General features: G+C 40.7%; 2 protein-coding genes across 2 annotated transcripts in view; both read left to right on the top strand.

The window, feature by feature from the left end:
* Positions 1–1,891: 1,891 nt before the first annotated feature.
* On the top strand, positions 1,892–9,373 carry pycr1b (pyrroline-5-carboxylate reductase 1b). Its single transcript, XM_083924413.1, has 9 exons — positions 1,892–2,029; positions 2,880–2,973; positions 3,373–3,443; positions 3,666–3,845; positions 4,178–4,285; positions 4,411–4,524; positions 6,519–6,611; positions 7,453–7,616; positions 8,124–9,373. Exons 2-9 carry the CDS (start codon positions 2,907–2,909, stop codon positions 8,299–8,301), a joined length of 975 nt encoding a protein of 324 aa, XP_083780539.1. The 5' UTR covers positions 1,892–2,029; positions 2,880–2,906; the 3' UTR covers positions 8,302–9,373.
* A 6,566-nt stretch (positions 9,374–15,939) lies between these two features.
* The window catches only part of mafgb (v-maf avian musculoaponeurotic fibrosarcoma oncogene homolog Gb), a 13,570-nt gene continuing 8,143 nt past the window's right edge, over positions 15,940–21,366 (top strand). Inside the window, exon 1 of the mRNA XM_083933610.1 lies at positions 15,940–16,042. The gene's annotated coding sequence lies outside the window, so the exon portion shown is untranslated. The remainder of the gene's footprint in view (positions 16,043–21,366) is intronic.

Raw genomic sequence — 21,366 nt, 5'->3', positions numbered from 1 at the left:
ATTCTGTCAAATCTAAGGGGAGAGGAAGAAGCGCCGGTCGACAGTCTCCTGTTAGAATAACAATCCTTCATTCAAATTCAGTTCCCTCAAATATCACAGCCCACTTCTGGTACCCTGAAGTGTTTTGGTGAGTCATCTTCAAATCTCAGTGCATTTCCATTAAAAATAATGAACCCTGAACGTATGCCCAAAGCTTTCTGTTGACATGTGAAAAAGTGATGTTCGGTCTCCAGTGCAAGATCACAAACTACTACTATTACAAAAGAATCACCTGTATGAACCATATCTGATAGATCAGTAAAGTGTTTCAGAATACACTGAACAGCTTAAAATGAATTCACATGAAAGTGCTGTTTTTGGAATTTGTGATGAAGTGAAATTAAAGTAAACTTTGATAAACTAGTGTACTACAGAGGACTTGAAAATACATTTGTAAGTGTGACAACCTACCACTATAGGTAGGTACTTTCAATTTGGTTTCAGCTACTTTATAAAGGTACAGTAAAATGCTGCCTACGATAAACATATATTATATACACTGTAAATAATGTGAAATTAAAGTAAACTCTAATAAAGCATACTAACAGTGTTTTACAAATGACTTGAAAACAAGTAAGTAAGTAAGCTACACTAAATTTCTACTATACGTATTTGCAATTAGTATACTTAATTACATTTCTAATACACTATTACTTTTTGGCCTGAGGATCCAGCAACTTATATATGAGGATTTGCTGCTTTTCTTTGTCATAAATTAGACGATGGTAAACTGAATATAAGAGTTGATTTGATAACAATGGCCATTAAAATGACACATTTAACTCTGAAAATCGTAATGGCCTTTTTAAATTATTATTTTCTGACATTTTAGAGACAAAATGATAATTGATTGATTGATAAAATATTCAATAAATTAATAATGTTTGTTGGTTTAGCGGAAATGGGCAGGTTTCATATGAGCAGGGGTGCAGATTCGATGTCAGGATTGGGGGGGACTCAAGAGTGACTCATACCATGTAAACTTCGTAGAGGCTCGCCATTCAAAAAGTGCTGCACATGGAATCATTTACTGTGCTTACCTTTCTTGTTTAAACAGCCAACATATCACTGCTTAGTTAACTTTTATATAAGTAAATCATCATTTTAAGGGTCTCAGGCATGTAAAGTCTACTCACCCCCAGTTCTTCTCACCATCTTCCTTTTCTCCCAGTGTGTGGGACTACTTGATGCATGATTAATTGATATGGATGAATATCAATACATGAAGCCCTCATCAAGTTGTGTTAACTAACTGATCATGTTTTTACAATAGCAGTTATACCAGTAAATTGTTCTAAAAAATAATTTTAAAAAACTGTTCTAAGAGCACAAATAACACAACACACAAACAAAGTTAAATGTGAAGAATGTGAAGTCTGAAAATACATTAGATACATTTTGAATTATATAGGGTATATTATATAATATAGTTAGTATATAGTAGTAGTTAGTATATCGTATATATATATATATATATATATATAAAATATATAATTCATGTTTTTTTAAGAAATTGGGTAGGTTAGTAAAATAAACTGCACTTATTTAAGTATGCTCTAGTAAGATAAGAGCCTCTCCACCGACACGATAAGTCCAGTGGAAACTACCGGTCCTGGTCTTATCCAGTATAAACAAACATAACCTACTTTACCCTCACTATAGTCACATTATTTGACCTACATTTCCACCGGCAGCTTCACCGGCTTCACTGCCCACAAGACTGATGCAACTGGGCGTGACGGAGGGCAAAGCCCCGCCCAAATGCTGTGATTTAGCTCCTCATTGGCCAGCGCTCAGCGTGTCTTCGTCGTGATTGGCCAGTGTCGCTGTCCGTCACAGTTGTGGCGCACATGGGCGGTTGAGCAAAGAGGAAGCCACGTTGACACAAAAAGTAGTGTTTTCTGTGTTTTTCTGACGCTGGACCAGAACCGTCACGTCCTGAGCCCACACCTTCACGGTCAGGAACTTCAGAGGGAACTTTTAGGCGAAGGTAATTATCTCCGTGATGTGTGTGTGTCGTGTTTCTCATTCATTATGGTTGTGAAAGCTGTTAGCTAACAGCAGCTAGCTAGGAAATGCTACCATCGCCCTTTAGCATCAAATGAAGAGCTATAATTAACACCGGAGACACTAACGGCTGCTCAGCAAACATTACACAGCGAAACACAATTTACAGTGTGATAAACTAACTATGTTGAACAACAACGTTAGACTATGTACATCAAGGTGTTGACTTACTCAGGACATCATCAGATTACACTTGTGAAGAGGGATACCCTTTATTGTCATTGCACAAGGTACAGTACAGAGGAATTAAGGGGGCTCCCACTGACCACTGTGCACCACACATAGACGAGGACACTTTTTTAAAATACGACTTATATACTACAGAAAAAATAAAATAATCAAAATGTGTAAAAAGGGTGTAAAGATCAGTATACTCTGAACTAGAGACCTAATGTGTGGCCTCAGAACGGTTTTTATTGTTTAATGCAAATCGTTTTTATTTGAATGCAGCAGTTCACATTCACAGTTGTCAAATCAGTCAATGTGCCCATATATCCCGGTGAAAAATCACCCATCGGTGCTGCTGCCAAGTGTCAGAGGAGGTGTTTCATCATTCACTTGTCTGTGGACCAGCTCCAGGATTTTTCTCTAGATTGCACCATCACCAAAGCTTATCTCTGTACTTTTTCAATGAGTCAAAACTGGATGATTAGTCAGAAGTAAAAAGGTGAAAGGCTAATTGTGTATTTGTTGTGTTTTGTGGGGTTTGTACGTACATGTGGTCCATTTAAATGCATGACAGTTGGTAGCAGCTTTCTGACTGTTTTTTACAGGTCAAAGACGCCACATCATCTGACAGGATGAGTGTTGGGTTCATTGGAGCGGGCCAGCTGGCTCACGCACTGGTGAAAGGGTTCACAGCTGCAGGTGAGGCCACTTTTTTTTAATATTCTACAATATTTGCCTTGTACATGAATTCACTTCAGATCATACAACATATTGACTGATTTTTGGGTTGGAGGAGGGGAAAATGCAGTCACAGCTACACATACATATGGACACACACACATTTCTACCTTAATTAGGCCTGGAGAGTGGCAAAACTAGACTAATTACTGTGTTTGCACAGCTATGCAAAGATCATGTATTAGTATTATTAAATGTTAATGTCTTTTTAATGTCTTTTGCTACATTTATTTTCTTCTTTCTCTTTCTGTGTCTTGTCCTGCTGTACCATGTAATTTTTCTCTCTTGGGATCAATAAGGTCTTACAGTTCAGTACATCCTCATAGCTCAGTCTGCACGTGCTCCTGTCTCCTTCCCCAGGTGTGATTGCTACACACAGGATTACAGCCAGCTCTCCAGACTCAGATCTGCCCACTGTGTCGGGGCTGAGGGTGAGAAGACATTTTTCTTCTTTGTTGTGTGGCGCCTGGAAATGGGTAGTGAAATGGAAACAGTGATGCGAGGCGACCATGCATGAATGCGAGCGTGGGCTTGTCCAGGAGCTTATAATATGTGCCGGTTGCTGTAATAACACCTGTTTGTTTCCTCATACCTCTCCTAACACACTCTCTCTCTGTGTTCGCCATTGATTTTCATTTTATCTTTTTCTGCAGAAAATGGGGGTGAACCTAACGACAAGCAACAAAGAGACGGTCAATAAGAGTGACGTGCTCTTCCTGGCTGTGAAACCCCACATCATCCCTTTCGTTCTGGATGAGATAGGGCCAGACATCGAGGACCGCCATCTCATAGTTTCCTGTGCGGCAGGTGTCACCATTAGCTCCATAGAAAAGGTCAGCTTTTATGACTTTGTTTTTCGTTTTCTGTGATCCAAATTTATTAACCTGCTGACGTTTCACAAGCTCTAGATGACTCTACCTGTAGTGTGCACATTGTGGTATTGTTATCTGGTGTTTTCCATAATACTTTTTCGTCAAAACCAGTCACACTAGTCTTGTATGTCTTCTCTTCAAGTCTTCTGAATTGTTTTCCCTCTTCCTCCCTATCACAAGTGAAGTTACATTAAGATGTCTTGGCATGCTTCCAAACAAAAAAAAACAAAACATTTTACATCCTTCCCTTCTCTGCATCACTATCCTGTGTTTCCATTCTTGTAATTTCACAGAAGCTGCTTCAGTATCGTTCAGCTCCTAAAGTCATGAGGTGTATGACCAATACTCCAGTGGTGGTGAAAGAGGGAGCTACAGTGTACGCCACTGGGACACATGCAGAGGTAAAGTGGAGGGATTGTTAGATGTATCTCAGATATCTGCACAGAAAGGCTGAACAAGACCTTTTTGCTTTTACTAATTCTCCCACATCATTACCAGCATGTTGTTGTTTTTCTGCTTCTTTCAGGTGGAGGATGGAAAGTTGTTGGAGCAGCTGATGGCCAGTGTGGGTTTCTGCACGGAGGTGGAGGAGGACCTCATTGATGCTGTCACTGGGCTGAGTGGCAGTGGACCAGCCTACGTAAGTCACTTCAGGGCCGAGTGTCACAAACGGGTGTATTTAAGGTGTTGTGCTGCATGGTCTACTGATACCAGAAAGGGATTGCAATACGCTGCTGATAAAACGGTACTATTTTGTGTAAATCTACTGCAGCAGGGACTAACACAGAGGAGGTTTTGAGTATTTTGCCTGGTGTTTATATATCTGTCTGTCTGTGGACATATTTTTTTTATCTGTTTTAATGTCACAAGCGTGCAAGATACAGTCACGAAACATTACAGCTGCGTAGTTGAGATCAAATTAAGGCTGATTTCTTACTGAGCACTTTACGCCCCTGGCCCGATTTGGCATTGCGGCTGGTGTGATCTCATCGCAACATGATCTCTAGTTTATTTAATCTTTATTCAACCAAGCAGGTCATTAAGAATACATTTTTATTTACAATGGCAGACTGGCAAAAGGCAAAGCCTTTCAAGCCTTTCAAAGGGTGGGGGCTAAAAAATTGCTTTTAAGGGCTCTGCTTCGATAATCCATATATTCAAAGAACTAAAAGTCCAACGCCACTAACTACAACCACTGCAGTAGCTTGGGATATAACGATATGAGGCACTGAAATTAGTACTTTTACTGTTGATAAGACCACAAATGAAACAAGAATTCGCTGGCTGACAACCCCGTCGGGGTCCTCCTGACTCACTCACTGCTGCTGGGCAACCGCTTGCTTCGCCAGGAGGGAGAGCACCCCTGAAATAAAAAGAAGTAGTCCTTTTTATTAAAGTAAAAATATTTATTTATTTAACTATATTTGAATCACTAACTCTGTTAACATTTTTACATATAATTATTGCTTCATATATTGTTTTCATAGCCATATTTATTCATTTTATATGCTTAATCATTTATGAATTTATTAAATGTTGATTTTAAATGGCATTGCATAGATTTAGGTCTTTGCCGTAGTATCCTTTCAGTGTCGAGATATTTAAGCAGGTATCTTATCAAAGTCCTAGTTTTGGAATCTTGACAAAAAAGGTGAGATGTGATGCTTACACCCAGAATTAGAGTAAAAGGTGAAACCTCACTGTTTGGTCTGCTTTGGGGAAATAATCTGTGTAATCCTTTATCCTAAAATAGACTGGAGGAGTCTGCTGCTACGTTGGTGATTACAGCTTTGTGTTAGCAGTCGCTGGAGTCATTACAAGAATAGCAAAACTATCTAATTCTACTCAGAGAGCTCCAGAGATTTATTTGGATTCATGAAGAAATGATGTGCTATGTTTTTAGAAGACAGGTTGCTATTTCATATCTGTATTGTCAGGCTTCACAGCCACAGCGTAAACTAACAATTATTTATTACTGTTATCTGTCACTTATTACTGTATTAATCATGTAGTCTGTAAAATGACAACCACAAGTGAACAAACCCTCAAAGTGATAGTGTTATTTGACAAAAACTATGTACTGAATTTTCAATAACTTACAGACAAAAGTAGGGAAGCATCATTCTACGCAACACAACATGAGCTTAACTTCCAGCAGTGCCATGTATTTGACACATTTGATACACAAGTGCCACTGCTACTCAACTGAGCAGCACGTCTCTTACTGAGGGTAAATAACCTGTTATATGAATGTTGGCGCCACACAGGCACGTAAAACGTAAATGAAAACAAATCCTGTACAAATAGTCTCTAATTTAATCTACAATGTGATCAGACTCAACGGTTACATTGACACCTACTTTTTTTCACACACAGAAAATTGACCAGGAATCAATAAAGGATTCGATAGAGAATCGGACTGATAAACAAAATCGATAATGGCATTAGTATCAATAAAAGGTTACCAATGACTACAGACTGGAGGCCAAATAAAAAGGAAGCAGCAAAGGAGGCAAAACCTCATATTCATAATAAATCAGACTGTTGTTTTATATGATGTCTGCACATTTGTAAAAGATGTGATGGCATTGATGCTTAAAGGAGAAAAACTTACAACTGTGTGTTTTTGAACAGGCGTTCACGGCCCTGGATGCTCTTGCTGATGGCGGAGTGAAGATGGGTCTGCCCAGGAGACTGGCGGTCAGACTTGGGGCTCAGGCCTTATTGGTCAGTTGTTTGTTTTTTGTATCTGTGTGATATTCTTGTCTCTATTCTCAATATGAAGTCTCCCTTATCTGCATGTCGTCTGTGTATTTAAAGGCAGAAAACACAGTAGACAGTCTTAGAACTGCTGACTTAACTCACTAAAAGTGATGAAACTCTAAAAATAGAAAACTCTCTGTGATGCCAAATGTAAATCTATTTTTCAAAAGATCAATTTTCAACACGTTTACTAATTGCGGCTGTTTTCTACCTGACAAATAAGCATAGATAATGCTTAAATGTATCAATGCCAACTGTTTTGATCACACTGTGTCAGAATAGATAACCTGAAACTATTCACCTCAGTCTGTTTTAGGAATCGTGGCAGCTGCTTCAGGCTACGTCTTCTGCTCAGAGCTCAGTGTGTTCAGTTCCTTTCTGCATTATGAGCAATGTGCTGTGCTTTTTCCTTTTTTTTTCTGCACATACCTTTTCAGATGGTGTTATATGTTGTAGTCAGTGAATACTCTTGGTCTGAGTGTCTCCTCCATGTTTGCACATTTTTCTGCAGGAAACACTCATAGTAATGCTCACCTATTGAAGGCCAACAAGCTGCATGGAATAAAAAAAGTCTCTGACCGTCTGTACGTCAGATTAGATTTCATTTCTAGGATGAACCATATCTATGGTTTATTCTACATTTACAGCTCACATTATAATGATTTCAAAAGTGTTTCTGTTGCTATGGATGCACCACAAATCCGTGCTCAATGGCTATGTTGAAGTAAACACTACAGTGTCCTCCATAGATATCCTTCACTTCTTTTTCACTTAAGTTCTTTGTCCTGTTCCTGTTTCTCCTCAGGGAGCAGCGAAGATGCTGCTGGAATCGGAGCAGCACCCCGGCCAGCTGAAGGACAACGTGTGCTCACCAGGGGGCGCCACCATCCACGCCCTGCACGTCATGGAGAGCGGCGGCTTCCGCAGCCTTTTGATCAATGCAGTGGAGGCTTCATGCATTAGGACACGGTGAGACAGTCGCCACCTGCAATTCACACATCTGCACCATCAGCAGAACCAGCGTTCTCAAATTTATCTCACCTGTTGCGTTTCTAAAATTCTAAATGCGTTATTTTTGTTTCTCATTATTCTTCTTAATATTTTTTCTGTTGATTTATTGATTAGTCTATTAATTGTCAAAATGATGACAGTTGTCTGTCACAAATAGCTTGAGCCAAAGTAGTTTCTTTATTCAGTTCACAACAATATTAAAAACAGAGAAAACCTGTGAGAAGATGAAACTAGCTTTGGGAAATGTGTTTAATTAAGGCCCCAAATGGATTATACAGAAGCTACATTTACATTTCTCTCTCGACCCTGTTAAAATCTCCGGTGTTTAAATACGGTGATCTTATAGCGTGCAACTTAGTAGTCTTGCTGTCCCCAATCCGTGTGTAGTTATAACACTGAAGGAAATATTATTCACTACATTAATTACTGTACTGTATATCTAAACACTTTTGCTTTCTCTCACAGGGAGCTGCAGTATCTGGCAGACCAGGAGCGCATCTCCCCAGCAGCCATTAAGAAAACTACATTGGACAAGGTGCTCCAGCAGCCCGGAGTCACAGTCAGCGGAGTCGCTAACGGGAACGGAAAATCAGGGCTCAGCCTCTTCAACAACCGCGGCCCCAGTGTCAAGAAGAAGAACTGAGTGAACAGGCAGGGGCACACACAAACAAACACATCACAGGTAAACTTGTACCAACGTGTGCACACATGAACAAACAACTGGACTGGTCTGAAGTCGCATCCAAATCTCTTTTTAATAAAAGCCAAATTATTTATTCATACTTGAGTTACATGCAGACAGTGGACCTGCTGGTGACACCAGCATTACACACAAGCACAGGAGCATTCTGGGTGCGTTAAGGCCACAGTTATAGCCTTATGTTGTGATGCAGGATTACTGTCTACTCGTACACAAATCCAGATACACACTGAAGAGCAAACGTGCATTTAAAATCTGTTGTCTGTCTGTTTGAGCTCTAGACTGTGTGGGGCTGTTAAACGGTAATGACCCAGTGGGCCATCACAGGATCCTGGTACACACCAGGCAGCAGATGGCTGCGGGGATACCGTAAAGCTCTTAATGTTTGTCTTTTAATGTCCTTCTTTCAAAACAAAAAATGAAGCCACAATGTAAATCATTCTGCCCCCTGCTTTCTTTTTTTGCGCTAATAATTATATATTGTTTGGCCGACAGTGTTTTACTGTTAACAAAGACTGAATATGGATTGAACAAAAACATGTAATAACTTTTATTTTTGGTTGTTTTGATTGTTGTATACGAATACTAAGGTCTTTATGGATAGAATACCCTCCCTGCAGTGTAACAACTGAATTTCTATCACAATAAAACCATCAACGCAAAATATTTATTTTCACATATAAGGGTCATTCCAAGCTTGAAAAACATTTCTGATGTCAGAAACCCAAATCTTGGGTATTTTTGAACCTTCTCATTTCTCTTTTTTATAATATAAAGGCACTTTTTTACATGTCCTCTCATAAAGGAATGTTACCTGAAAGTCTAACAAATTATCTACACAAAGAAGCAAGATTATATGAAGATACATTCATATAGATTATGATGTAACAGCATTACATAAGTCCGTCCTAACTATGTAATTTGTATTGTTGGTTATATTTTTATCCCCATAATTTTACATGTTATGTTTTGTTTTGTATTCGGTTTGTCAAAAAGTCAATATTAAAGAAGCGGAATCGAATACTTTTGTTTCAAACCAAGTCTGTCCCTGAACTGAATGACTCTCAGAACTCTGCGCTCACTCAGCCCGTTTGCTTTGTGTCCTCCTGCTCCATTTGTTTTACTCTGTAGTGTGCTTGCTTTAGTTAGAATTTCAGGTTTCCCTTAGGGCTGACCAGACTCTTATCAGTGAGTAATTAAGATGCACCCTGGCCTGCAGATGGCGCCCTATTATCAAATGACCCAATTATAGGTCTACTAAAACCAAATTACCCTCCTCACACAGCTGCCAGGTGAGAGTGACTTAAAATTCACTCTGTACTAACATCAAATAAAACTGCACCACCTCACGCATAGTCAATGTCAATAACTGTAGTGATACGGATACATGATTCATCCAGAACTCTTCAGCATTATCGGTGTCTCTGGTACATCACTGCCTCTCGGTATTATTATTATTATGGCTTTAAATAATAAGAGGTACATGTGTTTTTCCTCACTGGCCTGGAGGTGCCTTGTGATTGGCTGTTCTAAAGACGAAACACAGTCCAATTTTAGAAGCTTTCTGTCAGCAGACATATGGCCAGTGAGTGGGATCTTGGATTTCTTTGCAGATCCAGCCTCTCCTCTCTTCTTTCCTCTTAGTGTTCACATAATTACTACTTAACACTTTCAGAAACACAAGGGTGCCCTCAGTGGTAGAAGAACCTTTACTTAAGTAAAAGTAATCTAAAAATACTCCATCACAAATTTTTATATTTAATATCCTACTTTAGTAAAAGTACAGGCGTATGATCATCCAAGTACTTATATCAAAAGGAAAAGTACTTATACATTATACATACATATACATTACATTATATACAAGTAATATGTCCCTTGTGACTGATATATTATTATAAATGACATTTGTGGATTGTAAATGCTAATTCATCTGTGTGTAAGTTATGTTTTACTTTTGTAGGTGCTTGAGTTTGAAATTTATTTGGGTGTTAGTTTGGTAGTTTAGTCCAGTGGTACTCAAACTAGGGGTCGGACCCCTCCAAAGTGTCACCACATTAATCTGAGAGGTCTTGAGATGATTAATGGGAGAGGAGAGAGGGAAAACGTTCTGTCACGCAAATTCACATATATATATATTTTTTTTACTTTTCTTTTCTTTTTTTGGGCCTTAAATGATTATTTAACTGAAATGATTTAAGAGGTTTAGCGGGGGACTGAAATGTGACATGGGGTCTCAACAGTGTTGGAGTTCCTTTTTAAAACATATTCCACTACAGATTACCCAAGTCATGCCCTAACATATAATTTGTAACATATTCCATTAAATTACTCAAATTAAGTAACGTTTTTTAGTAACTTTGGATTACAATTGGAAAACTTCAGAATTGTCTCGTTGAGCTCATTTGTCTGGATCTCATATTTTTTATGGAAAATCACGTTCCCGACAGTGTCCTAGCTCTGCGTCTCTTCTGTGCACACACAAGTTGCTGCACGTTAAAAAATTGTGATTGTGAAAACGAGCATTGTGAATTTTAGAGCAAAAAAAAAGAAGAATTAGAGGGGCACTTGGAGAGTGCAGTCCTCCGCCAGGGCCATACCCTATCTTGCAATGTTAACAAAAGTGTTTTTTGAATCCGCTCCAAAATTTAATGGGTTCTTCCTTGGCCCATGTAACACCCTTCACCAAGTTGCATGTAAATCGGGCATAATCCTGCTGACAAACAGACAAACCATGCCAAAAAACATAACCTCCTTGGTGGATGTTACTTGGGTACAATTACTCCCCAACCCTGGTGCTCAATTACACTGTTTTTCTCTCTCAGAGGTCATAAAACAGGAAGAAAACCAGATTTACTTTGAATACATGTATTGTATTTTCTAAGATTGCCTGTCTGTTTTTTTTATGTGAAATCTTAATCTGAAATACTGAAGTAAAAAACAAGTACCTCAACAGTATGCTTAGGTGCAGTGCATAAATACTGTAAATGTCTCTTTCCAGTATAGTAGATAGTAGAGGACAGAAGTGCAGCTACATTTGGGCACATTATGAGATTGCAGTATAGGTGCAGCAGACTTGAAGTCTGTGAAGTACTCAAGTCTAGATATTTGGGCCCATTCCTACGCTCCAGGCTGCTCCATTTTGGATTAACAGATGCCACTTTGTGTTGGAATGAGATAGGCCTATGGGCCTATTCAGGCAGCACACAGGTGCATAATGGCGAAGTTAAAATGATGGAAGAAAAGTGATGGTTTGTGAAGAGCCATGTCCTCATTATAATTGAACAATTTGTAGCTGTTGCAGGATTAAGTTATTTTCCTTAAACTAATACACACACACACCACTGTCCCTTGATTAAATTGCGTCCCGAATGCTCTTATTACACTCGGGCTGTTTATTTGTGCGTGCAATGGTTTTTCCTCAGCCGCTGAAGTGTCTCGGTAATCCCTCTTTTATTGTGAAAGGTTATTCTCCGCATGCTCCCGCCTGTGTCCGTTAAGATTAGCCATTCCTGGGGAGACTTCCATTTGCCTCTCATTATTAGACTTCTGTTACCTTTCGTCGGTCAGGCAGCTTTGAGCACCCCGCGTCCAGCTAAGGTGAAGAGGATGTGCTCGGTGTCAATCATCTTGACACTGGCAGAGGGTTTTAGATGGCGGTTCAGTGGCAGATAATCCTGAGTGGAAAGTTTGGTGTGTGTGTGTGTGTGTGTGTGTGTGTGTGTGTGTGTGTGTGTGTGTGTGTGTGTGTGTGTGTGTGTGTGTGTGTGTGTGTGTGTGTGTGTGTGTGTGTGTGTGTGTGTGTGTGTGTGTGTGTGTGTGTGTGTGTGTGTGTGTGTGTGTGTGTGTGTGTGTGTGTGTGTGTGTCCGTCCGTGTCCACAGGTATGCCAGATGCTACCTGTCATCTCCATTCAATCAATGTAATCACTGACCTTTGCAGTAACATGGTTGTTTGCATATCGTATCAAGGCCAGTGGGAGTGCCAGAAACCAAGATGAGTGAATAGATGGAAGGAATTTTTGCTTCTTTCTTCCATCACCACCAAACAGCCACCTTATTCCTAGATATTTGCTAGGAAGGAGGTGATGGGCAGTCAGTCTTCCATTTTGCTCTATTTCACTTTTTGTTGTGCACAAACATTATTGTCATTAAAGTGTGTGTGTGCGATCCACGCACAGCTATGATCGCCGGACTGATACAGTATCAGCTCGGTGCAGCTGTCTGGTGAAACGGTCGCGGAAAGAGGAAGCAGTTACCACACAGCGAGTGAATCTGCAGTATGGTCTTCCCTCTCAGTAAGAAGTAACTACAGAGGATTCCTGGGGACAGACAGCTTTGGTCTACTGATGCTTATCTATGCACAGAGGCTGTAGAAGTGGGTGAATATCGTCTGTCCTCATATTCAGATCTGTTACTAAAGTAAAAGCAGCCGTGCAAGTTGTACACATACACAATGGCCTCTTATAAAGCATTACTATGTTTTTGATTATAGTATTGCTTTGTTATTACTGTATTAAAAGTAACTAATCAAGGTGAACAACCAGGAACCCTCTTGCTGTGAGGCAGCAGTGCTAACCACCATGCCGCCCTAGTACTCAACTCAAAAAACTCAACATTTTCTTGAAAAATAGTTACTTTCCACCACTGCCTCTGTGTTTGACAGATGTACACGTCAAGAGTTTTTCATTGGTTTAGTTTCCATGAGGGCCTACACGCAGTGGTGGAAGAAGTACTCAGATCTTTTACTTAAAGTGTTATTCCGGCGCAAAATCCTCCCATGGTCTTTTTCGGCACTTACATAGATCAAATAAGCCATCAAGATGTGTAAAACTATTAACGGAGAAATCCGGGAGAGTCGCTAACAGCCGGACGTGGCTAAAACTGATTAGCTCAGTGAAAGCATTAAAATGTCTTATTTTAACCACTAATACTGCTCAAAATGACACCACACCTCTGCAGTAGCATGATAAGAGTCCCTACACATAAAACAAAGCACCAATGGGCTCCTTCCTTTTAGATTGAGCTTGGTAATCGACTTGAATGGACTTTACTATGAGAGGAGCTGGTACAGGGGCCAGTTGGTAAGTCTTTCAAAACACTCTTTTAATAAACTCTTGGTTCCCTAACTACGTTGTTGGTGTTTTGTTTTCTGTGTAGGGACTCTTATCATGCTACTGTAGAGGTTTGGTGTTATTTTGAGCAGTATTAGTGGTGAAAAAGCCTTTTAATGCCTTCACTATAATGCCCAGAGCTAAACAGTGTTAGCCACGTCTGACCGTTAGCGACTCTACCGGATTTCTCTGTTAATAGTCTCGATGGCTTATTTGATGTATGTACAGTAAGTGCTGAAAAAGATGGGATCCCATGGCAGGATTTTGCGCCTGAATTACACTAAATAAAAGTAATACCACAGTGCTGAAAATTTAACTACAAGTAAACACTCTGCAAGTAAAACTACTCATAATGCAGAATGTCAGAGTAATATAATACTGGATTATAATTGATGCATTCATGTGTAAGCATCACTTTAAATGTTCAATTCAATTTGAGTTAATTGGTTACAATTATACAGGTATAAGCAGTAGTGAAAGTGCCTGTCCAGTTGTGCATGGTGCCCCACTAACACATAACCAAAATAAAACAATACATTAAACACATACCCCATAAATATACCACGTAAACAAGTAGTGCTTTTATAAGCAAAGTGACAAGTGCAACGCAACACCTGTGACAGCATCATGTTCCATCCCGTTCAGTCCTGAGTGTGTGTGTGTGTGTGTGTGTGTGTGTGTGTGTGTGTGTGTGTGTGTGTGTGTGTGTGTGTGTGTGTGTGTGTGTGTGTGTGTGTGTGTGTGTGTGTGTGTGTGTGTGTGTGTGTGTGTGTGTGTGTGTTCGTGTGTGTGTGTGTGTGTGTGTGTTCGTGTGTGTGTGTGTGTTCGTGTGTGTGTGTGTGTTTGATGTAAAGGTAGGTTTAATTTGAACTACTTTACGTTGAGTATCTTAATCTATAACGCACCATGATGATATTCTGTTATTAATAACCTGAATCTGCAAAGTATAAAACAAAATCTATCAGAAAGTACAGAATTTGAATAATAAATGTACTTGGTTACTTTTTCACCACTGCCTGAGCGCTATCCAAACATTTATACTGTATTTGCTCAGTCTGCTGCTGCCTCTCCTCACCACACGTGTGGTCCACCTTCAGCTTTTTTCCAGTCTTTGCTGATAAAAATGCCTGTGAAAACACAGCTCTTAACTTCACTTTGCAAAGATTTAACAGGCTGTTTGATTAGATTTTGTTTAAATATTAGTGATTTCTTAAATATACCATGCAAAATGTAAGTGGTGTTTAAAAATGTCTCTTTACTTTCAGCAGCCTGGCAGAGATTTATTTGATTTCTTAAAGGCCTGTGATTAATATCGGCCGTTGAATATGTAGCCTAATACCGGCTATTTTTCATAAACTGAGTGGCATCCAGAAATAGGCTGGGTTATGGCCAGGCCATTGGTTGAGTGCTTTCTTGTCTTGTATTGAAAGTCATTAGTTCCACAGAAATGGAAATGGAGTATTGACAAACTACTGCACACTGGTCCTAATAGTTCTGTTTTTAAACTGCACTGTAATTGAGGACGGATAGTGGATGATGTATGAACAGTTTATAGATGTTTATGACTTTCAGTTAGCTTCTGAAATAAAAAGATCGGAAAAGTGTTTAAAAAAAACCCAACTATATATACTGTATATACTGTATATGAGTTAGTATAAGAAACCATGAAGCATTGTTTGATCCCTGAGTATCATCATGTACAGTCTAAATGCAAGTGTTACTACTTCGTGGTCTCAAGAAAATGGTAAACATCTATATCAGTTTTTGTGAAAAGTGAAAAGTTGTCTGTGTAACCTGGGTCAAGAACTCAGCATCATTGATACTGCGTTATCATGTCCTTCTTTTAGAGGAAGTACAGCAGTGATATGAATCTACGTGTCATGTTTGATGTTTTCTGATATCGGCTCGAAGAACAGGTTGAGCGTTTGTCTTAACAAGCCCAACATTTGTGTTGATAAATGTCTGTGTTGACTCCACTTTAATTCTGTTTTCTCTGTTTTAAAGAAGATACAAGATGTAAAGATGCAGCTAAGGGGTTATAACAATAAGTATTAATTATTATAACCTCCTTGGGTGCAGCCCACATCATATTCAGAGCTGGTGGTTTCACATTTAATCTACAAAATGTATACATTTAACCAAAGTTGGTGTTGTTTTCTTCATCCATCCCTCCCTACTGTTTGGAGCCTACCTACTTCAAATTAGCTCCAAGTTTAGAAATACGCACAGAGAGGTGGGGCTGTCTTGTCACACTTTCCACCCTGACTGTTGTTATCAGAGTCCATCACACAGTAGTAGTGTCTCATGTCTCTTTAAATGCGGGTTGCGTAGATCCTTCATGAATGAAACCATGTGATCCAAACATCATTTGACGTCTGGCGCCTCCGACCATAGACTAAAAACAAGCGAGGAGGGAAGGAGTGGATAGGCTATATTATAGACCTGCGAGAAGGCGTGAGCGGAAAAAAACACATTTCTCCAACTGTCTCCCTCCTTACCGGGTCGACCAACCATCGGTGAACCCCTAACCCTCTGAAGGTGCGGTGGGTGAAAGGCGGCGGTTTGACTTCTGGTGAGTCAGAATTCCTCAAAAAAAAAAGAAAAGAAAAGTGCTGAATATTAGAGACGTTGTTTTGCTGAGTGTGCACCGCCGCTGCCATGCCGTTATCGCCGCGCTTGTGTTGCCGCTTGTAACGGAGAGTGCCGCTGCCGCTCCGCCGGATTCCAGCTGCGGTTTAAAGGGCAGCAGCCTGGTAGTGCTGAATCATCACGATCCAGGCGTCATCCAGACCCGCACATGCTCTTCAGAGGCACCGGGTCGTCCGCCACGCCGACCGACCAACCGGCGATTTCATAACAACACAGACAAAGAGGGTTGTAGGCTGCGGCGCGTGCGGCTGTCAGGCTTTAAAAAGAAGCCATGTGTCGGAATTAGAAGAGCGCGCAGGGAGTCCGCGAGAGTCGGGGTTTTGTGCCCGTTGCTAGGCTATGGCCGGGGGTTCCCTTGTTTTGTGGCTCCTAAATGGCTAGATATTTAGAAAGGTGAACGTAAAGGAGAGCCAGGGAAAACCGTAACGCAGAGTAAGCAACTTAGGACACCCTCGACAACAACACAAGCCCTCGGCTCAGTTAGCTCCGCCGACTGTCCTCTCTCTTCGGGGTGCTGAAGCGGCAGCGGCGGACACAGACTGGAGCTTCCTCACAAAAACACACCCGTCTGCTGCAGCTTCTTCACAGGTAAGATGCGCTGCTGGGGGTTTCATTTTGCTTATTTCTTTTATTTGTGCGGGCGGTTTCACGGACTTAACCTTTCGTCCACTCGCAGACTGCTGAGTTGGCGGTGTGACATAAGTAGCCCGGGCTAAAAATGTGTAAGTAATGAATAAAAGCCGGCGACAGCGATAAACAAGTGTGCTGTCACCGCGGTGTATTTATAACTGTCAACCGTCCAACGGCTGGCTCTAGAGCAGCCGTTAGTGACTCCGCTTCAGCGACTGATGTGACATTTGCTTTGTGTCAGACGCTGTTCTTCCACAGGCCTTCTGTTCGCGCGTGTCTTCACGCTAGGTGGTACGTTTTTCACGTTTAAGTGACTTGTGTTGTCGTTTACACACAGAGAAACGGTCTATTCCCCGGCGTGCCCGCGGCTGAGCACCTGCCGGGCTCACGGGCAGAGATGCTGATTCATCACAACGGTGTTATTTCTCAACGTTTGCGCGAGCAGAGCGGAGGCATGAGGGGAGCCATGGCAACATGGCACCGGCGGCAGGCGGGCGGACAAAGGTCTGGCGCGAGGGAAGGAAGAGCTGGGTTTATATGGGGGGTGGGGGGGTGTTGTGGATGTTGACGTGTTTATGGGATAATTTAAGCTCATGTGGGCTCCGGAAATGTGTTTAAAATGTCATTTATGCTAAATATGTTGATGTTTTTCAGTGAGGTTTGGTTATTCAGCGGGCTTCAGTATAGTTTCAGACGAAGTGGATTTAAGGTAGATGGGAAGAATGTGAACACAGACATGATTCATATCATGCTGCCAGTTATTTAGTTTAACTTGTTTTTGCTCTTGGGTTATGACTTGAATACAACATTGATTACAGTCACAAACTTGCTGCCCTTGATATCTCGCTGTGACCTCACTCACCTTTGTCTCAAAGTCTACATCACAAATGAGCCTTTTGTGTGAATATATTCAGACAAAAACAATTGGACGCTTGAGGGGAGGAGGTATTCCCATGTCAGTTAATGTTGTGTATTGACTGTGTGTGCTAAAAAAAGAAAGCACCCCAATGAACTCTAATGTATTGCAACAGAATATCCTTGGATTGATCTCTGGTAGATGGGCCATTATCTGCTGCCTGGTAGCAACCTATGATTATTGCAAGTCTTAAACACTAAAGAGTAATAGGGAAGCTCTGTGGGCTCAAGAAAAACAGAAACTTCACCCCCTAATGACTCCATATCAGCAGCTTTAGTTGGAGTCAGCACTCTGTGGAGTGTATCAAAAGTATGTAGTAAGCAAGTTGGCAAGTACTGTAATAGAGGGTCATAATGATGAAACAGTTGTATCAGTATTGGAGAGAAGAGCAACCCCCCTTACTGTCTTTCCCGCTCACACAAACACACACACACACACATACATTTCCCCCATTTCCTCTTCTCTTTGTGTGTACACACACACACACACTCACACACACACACACACACACACACACACACACACACACACACACACACACACACACGAACACACGAACACACACACACAAGGGGCTAAACTTTTTTATACTTGGTATCAGTATTTAATCAGTGCTTGAAGTGCATTTCTCTGTCAAGTACTTTCCCCATCCTTCCCTGGTGTTCACGGTAATTGAACGCTGACCAATGCTTATGTGTGCAACTTTGCTGATGGTGGCAGAGCGGCAAGGCGCGCGGAGCAAGGGGGATGAAGGAAGAGGGAGGAAGAATGAGAGATGGGATTTGCGAAGAGATTGAGAACAAGGACCTTTTTGTCTTCAAGGCATTCCCCTGAAAATGCTGAGGCGAAGCAAATGCGCTCTCGCTTGACAGATGGCGTTTTCACTTGTTACTTACCACAGCTAGTTTCTTTGCCTTGCCATGTGCATGAGTGTGTGCGCATGTGAGAGCAGGAGATATAAAACACCTATGAGATGCTAAGATCTAGTTGCTGTAGGGGCTGTGTGTGTATTAGAGAGCAAAATAAGCACCATAACCGAGTGTGTGTGTGTGTGTGTGTGTGTGTGTGTGTGTGAGAGTGAGAGTTCCTAGCTGTACTTGCAAGATGTAGAAAGCAGATGTAGCTATGGGAAGTGACAACATTTTGCACTTGGCAGTTGATTCCTTTCCATCTTTTAACATTGTCTAACCTGAAGCTTCCTACAAGAACAGAGTGTAACTGTTTTACCATATCAGAGTGTGTGTGTGTGTGTGTGTGTGTGTGTGTGTGTGTGTGTGTGTGTGTGTGTGTGTGTGTGTGTGTGTGTGTGTGTGTGTGTGTGTGTGTGTGTGTGTGTGTGTGTGTGTGTGTGTGTGTGTGTGTGTGTGTGTGTTGTGTGTGTGAGTGCTCACATATATATTATATTTGATTCCCTGCACGTACAGGGGTCACGTTGATGTAACACTGTGTAAAACTGTGAAGGTGTGTAAGGAAGGAAGGATGGGACCGCTTATCCCAGGAGGAAGAGATGCACTCATGTTGAGAGCTGAAACGATTACTCGAATCATCAGTTTGATTATTAATTGGTTCAAGCTTCTCAAATGTGAATTTGTGCAGATTTTTACTCTGTAGCAAACTGGATATCTTTTGGTTTTAGACTGTTGATCAGTTCAAACAAGCTGTTTGAATATGTCAGCCTGGGCTCTTTGACAATGTGATGGACATTTTGTTGGCATTTTAAAGGCCAATTCTTTATTGAGAAAATAATCATCAGATTAAGTACTGCTGAAAATAGCGTCTTAAAAATGTTTTATTATTATTATTATTAAATGTATTAGTTTCATTATCAATTAATCTGACAATTATTTTTAATAAATCAGTTGATTCAACATTGAATTGTTAATTGTCAGACAAATGACCAAAGAATGACTTAGAAATAGATTATAGAAACATTTCCTGATGCTTAGGCCCGCTGGGGAGTCAATTTAGCGTAGACCATCCTGCTTCCCGTTAACGAAACAAGGTAAAATGCATCAGTATTTGATTTTGTCACAACACGGAGCAGCCGTGTAAGATCTTTCCCTGAATGAAACCCAGTCAAATATTAGGAAAGTTGTAATGTCACCCAGGAAATATCGAGTTAGAGAATCAGCATATAAGACGAAGAAACTGAGCAAGCATCCTGGTATTTTGGTACTCACTGCTATACGGACACATTGTACTTGATACCAAAAAGTATTAAGGTTCAATACCCAGCCTGAACGGTCAGTGAGGGGTTCATTCAAGTCTATAATTTTGAGGTGGTGGTTAATGATGATTTGGTGCTAATGCACTGCATCCCATTCTAACATAGTCCTGTTGGATTATTTCTGTATCTGTCCCCGCCTTGGGACTGCACTAAACAAGAAACTTCACAAAGGCAGCAGCGTAAATTCTAGGGTTATAGTAGTGGATTGCATTGGATTGCACAGGTGTGTCCACCTCCTGTGTGTTTGTTTGTCTGTTTGTTTGTTTTTTTTGTGTATGCCTGTGGGAGAGAGACTGATGTTTGCGAAGATCATTTCCAAGCAGCGCTTGCATGTTTATGATCTTGTTTACAGCTGGGATCTGTTTTAGAAAAGTCAAGTTATGTTTGCAAATGTGTGAAAGTGGGAGAGGAGTAAAAAGAGATAAGTAAAAGCAGAAATAAAAGACAGATTCAGAGTGTGGGTGAGAGAGAGGCAGAGAGAAAAGGAAGCAGTGGGGCAGATCAATAGTGTAGTGTTTTTTCTCCACAGTAATGATGAAATATGGTGTAAGCAGATCTGGTGCATAATCATTGCTGTGCTCCACTGTTTTCCTGCTTCTGTGTGAGTGTGCTGCATGTCCTTGTGTTATTTTGACTTTGTGTGTTTGTGTGTTAAATGTACCCACCCTCTACAAGTGACTTGACTCCTTATTTATATAGCCTTATTGAGAACAGAAAAAATGTATGAAACCAAGATTAATCCCATTGCAACACACAAGAAGTCAAAAGCATTAGGAAATGGAAATCGTGTTTAAGTGGCTCAAATTACTGATCCCACCTTCTGTCCTGAAATGTGTTCAAACACTAATATTACAAAGCTGCCTTTCTGTATCAATAACCCCTCCGTGATCAGCACTCTTTGAGTCAGGTTGTCATGCTTTCCCTCTGAGGACCTTTGGGTTTATTTTGGAGCTTTTTGAGAAGGCTTTAGTTAGAGAAGACTATTCACGCGTAAATAGACACAATCACACACACACTGCATAGGAGAGCAGTGATTTTGTTTTGCATGCCGTGTTGATGTATTGAGAATGTAGCTGAGGAGATGCAAGGCGCTGTTTAACAGGAGTATCCGTACCAGCGGTTGTCTACCAGTTGCATCATCTCAAAATTGCCGCATTTTTTAACTGCAGTGTGACGATCTCAGAATTGTGGTATGGGTTTCTGAACCTTTTAAATAAAAAAACATACACGCTGTTGATCAAGGCCAAGGGGCAAAGAGAGGAAACAAATATATATATATATATATGTGTGTGTGTGTATGTTTGATGTTTGTGTGTGTGTGTGTGTGTGTGTGTGTGGCACCAGCTCTTTGCCTTCACCTGTGGCTTTACATTTTTTTCAGTTCAACAGTTCTCCTCCTCCTAATTTCCGCGCTCACATCAAAGCCTAGTTGGTAAACTTCACATCGGAGCGTTTCTGGAACAAGATTGGTGCT

Source organism: Echiichthys vipera, assembly GCF_963691815.1.
Source record: "Echiichthys vipera genome assembly, chromosome: 2".
In the NCBI taxonomy this organism is placed as follows: domain Eukaryota; kingdom Metazoa; phylum Chordata; class Actinopteri; order Perciformes; family Trachinidae; genus Echiichthys; species Echiichthys vipera.
This window is presented reverse-complemented; position numbering and strand designations above follow the sequence as displayed.

Bases quoted from the DNA above. Each gene is read 5' to 3' on its own strand.
- pycr1b (XM_083924413.1), top strand. From the start codon at position 2,907: ATGAGTGTTGGGTTCATTGGAGCGGGCCAGCTGGCTCACGCACTGGTG. The intron at 3,846-4,177 runs GTCAGCTTTTAT...GTAATTTCACAG, and splicing joins CCATTAGCTCCATAGAAAAG to AAGCTGCTTCAGTATCGTTC. The intron at 4,525-6,518 runs GTAAGTCACTTC...GTTTTTGAACAG, and splicing joins GTGGCAGTGGACCAGCCTAC to GCGTTCACGGCCCTGGATGC.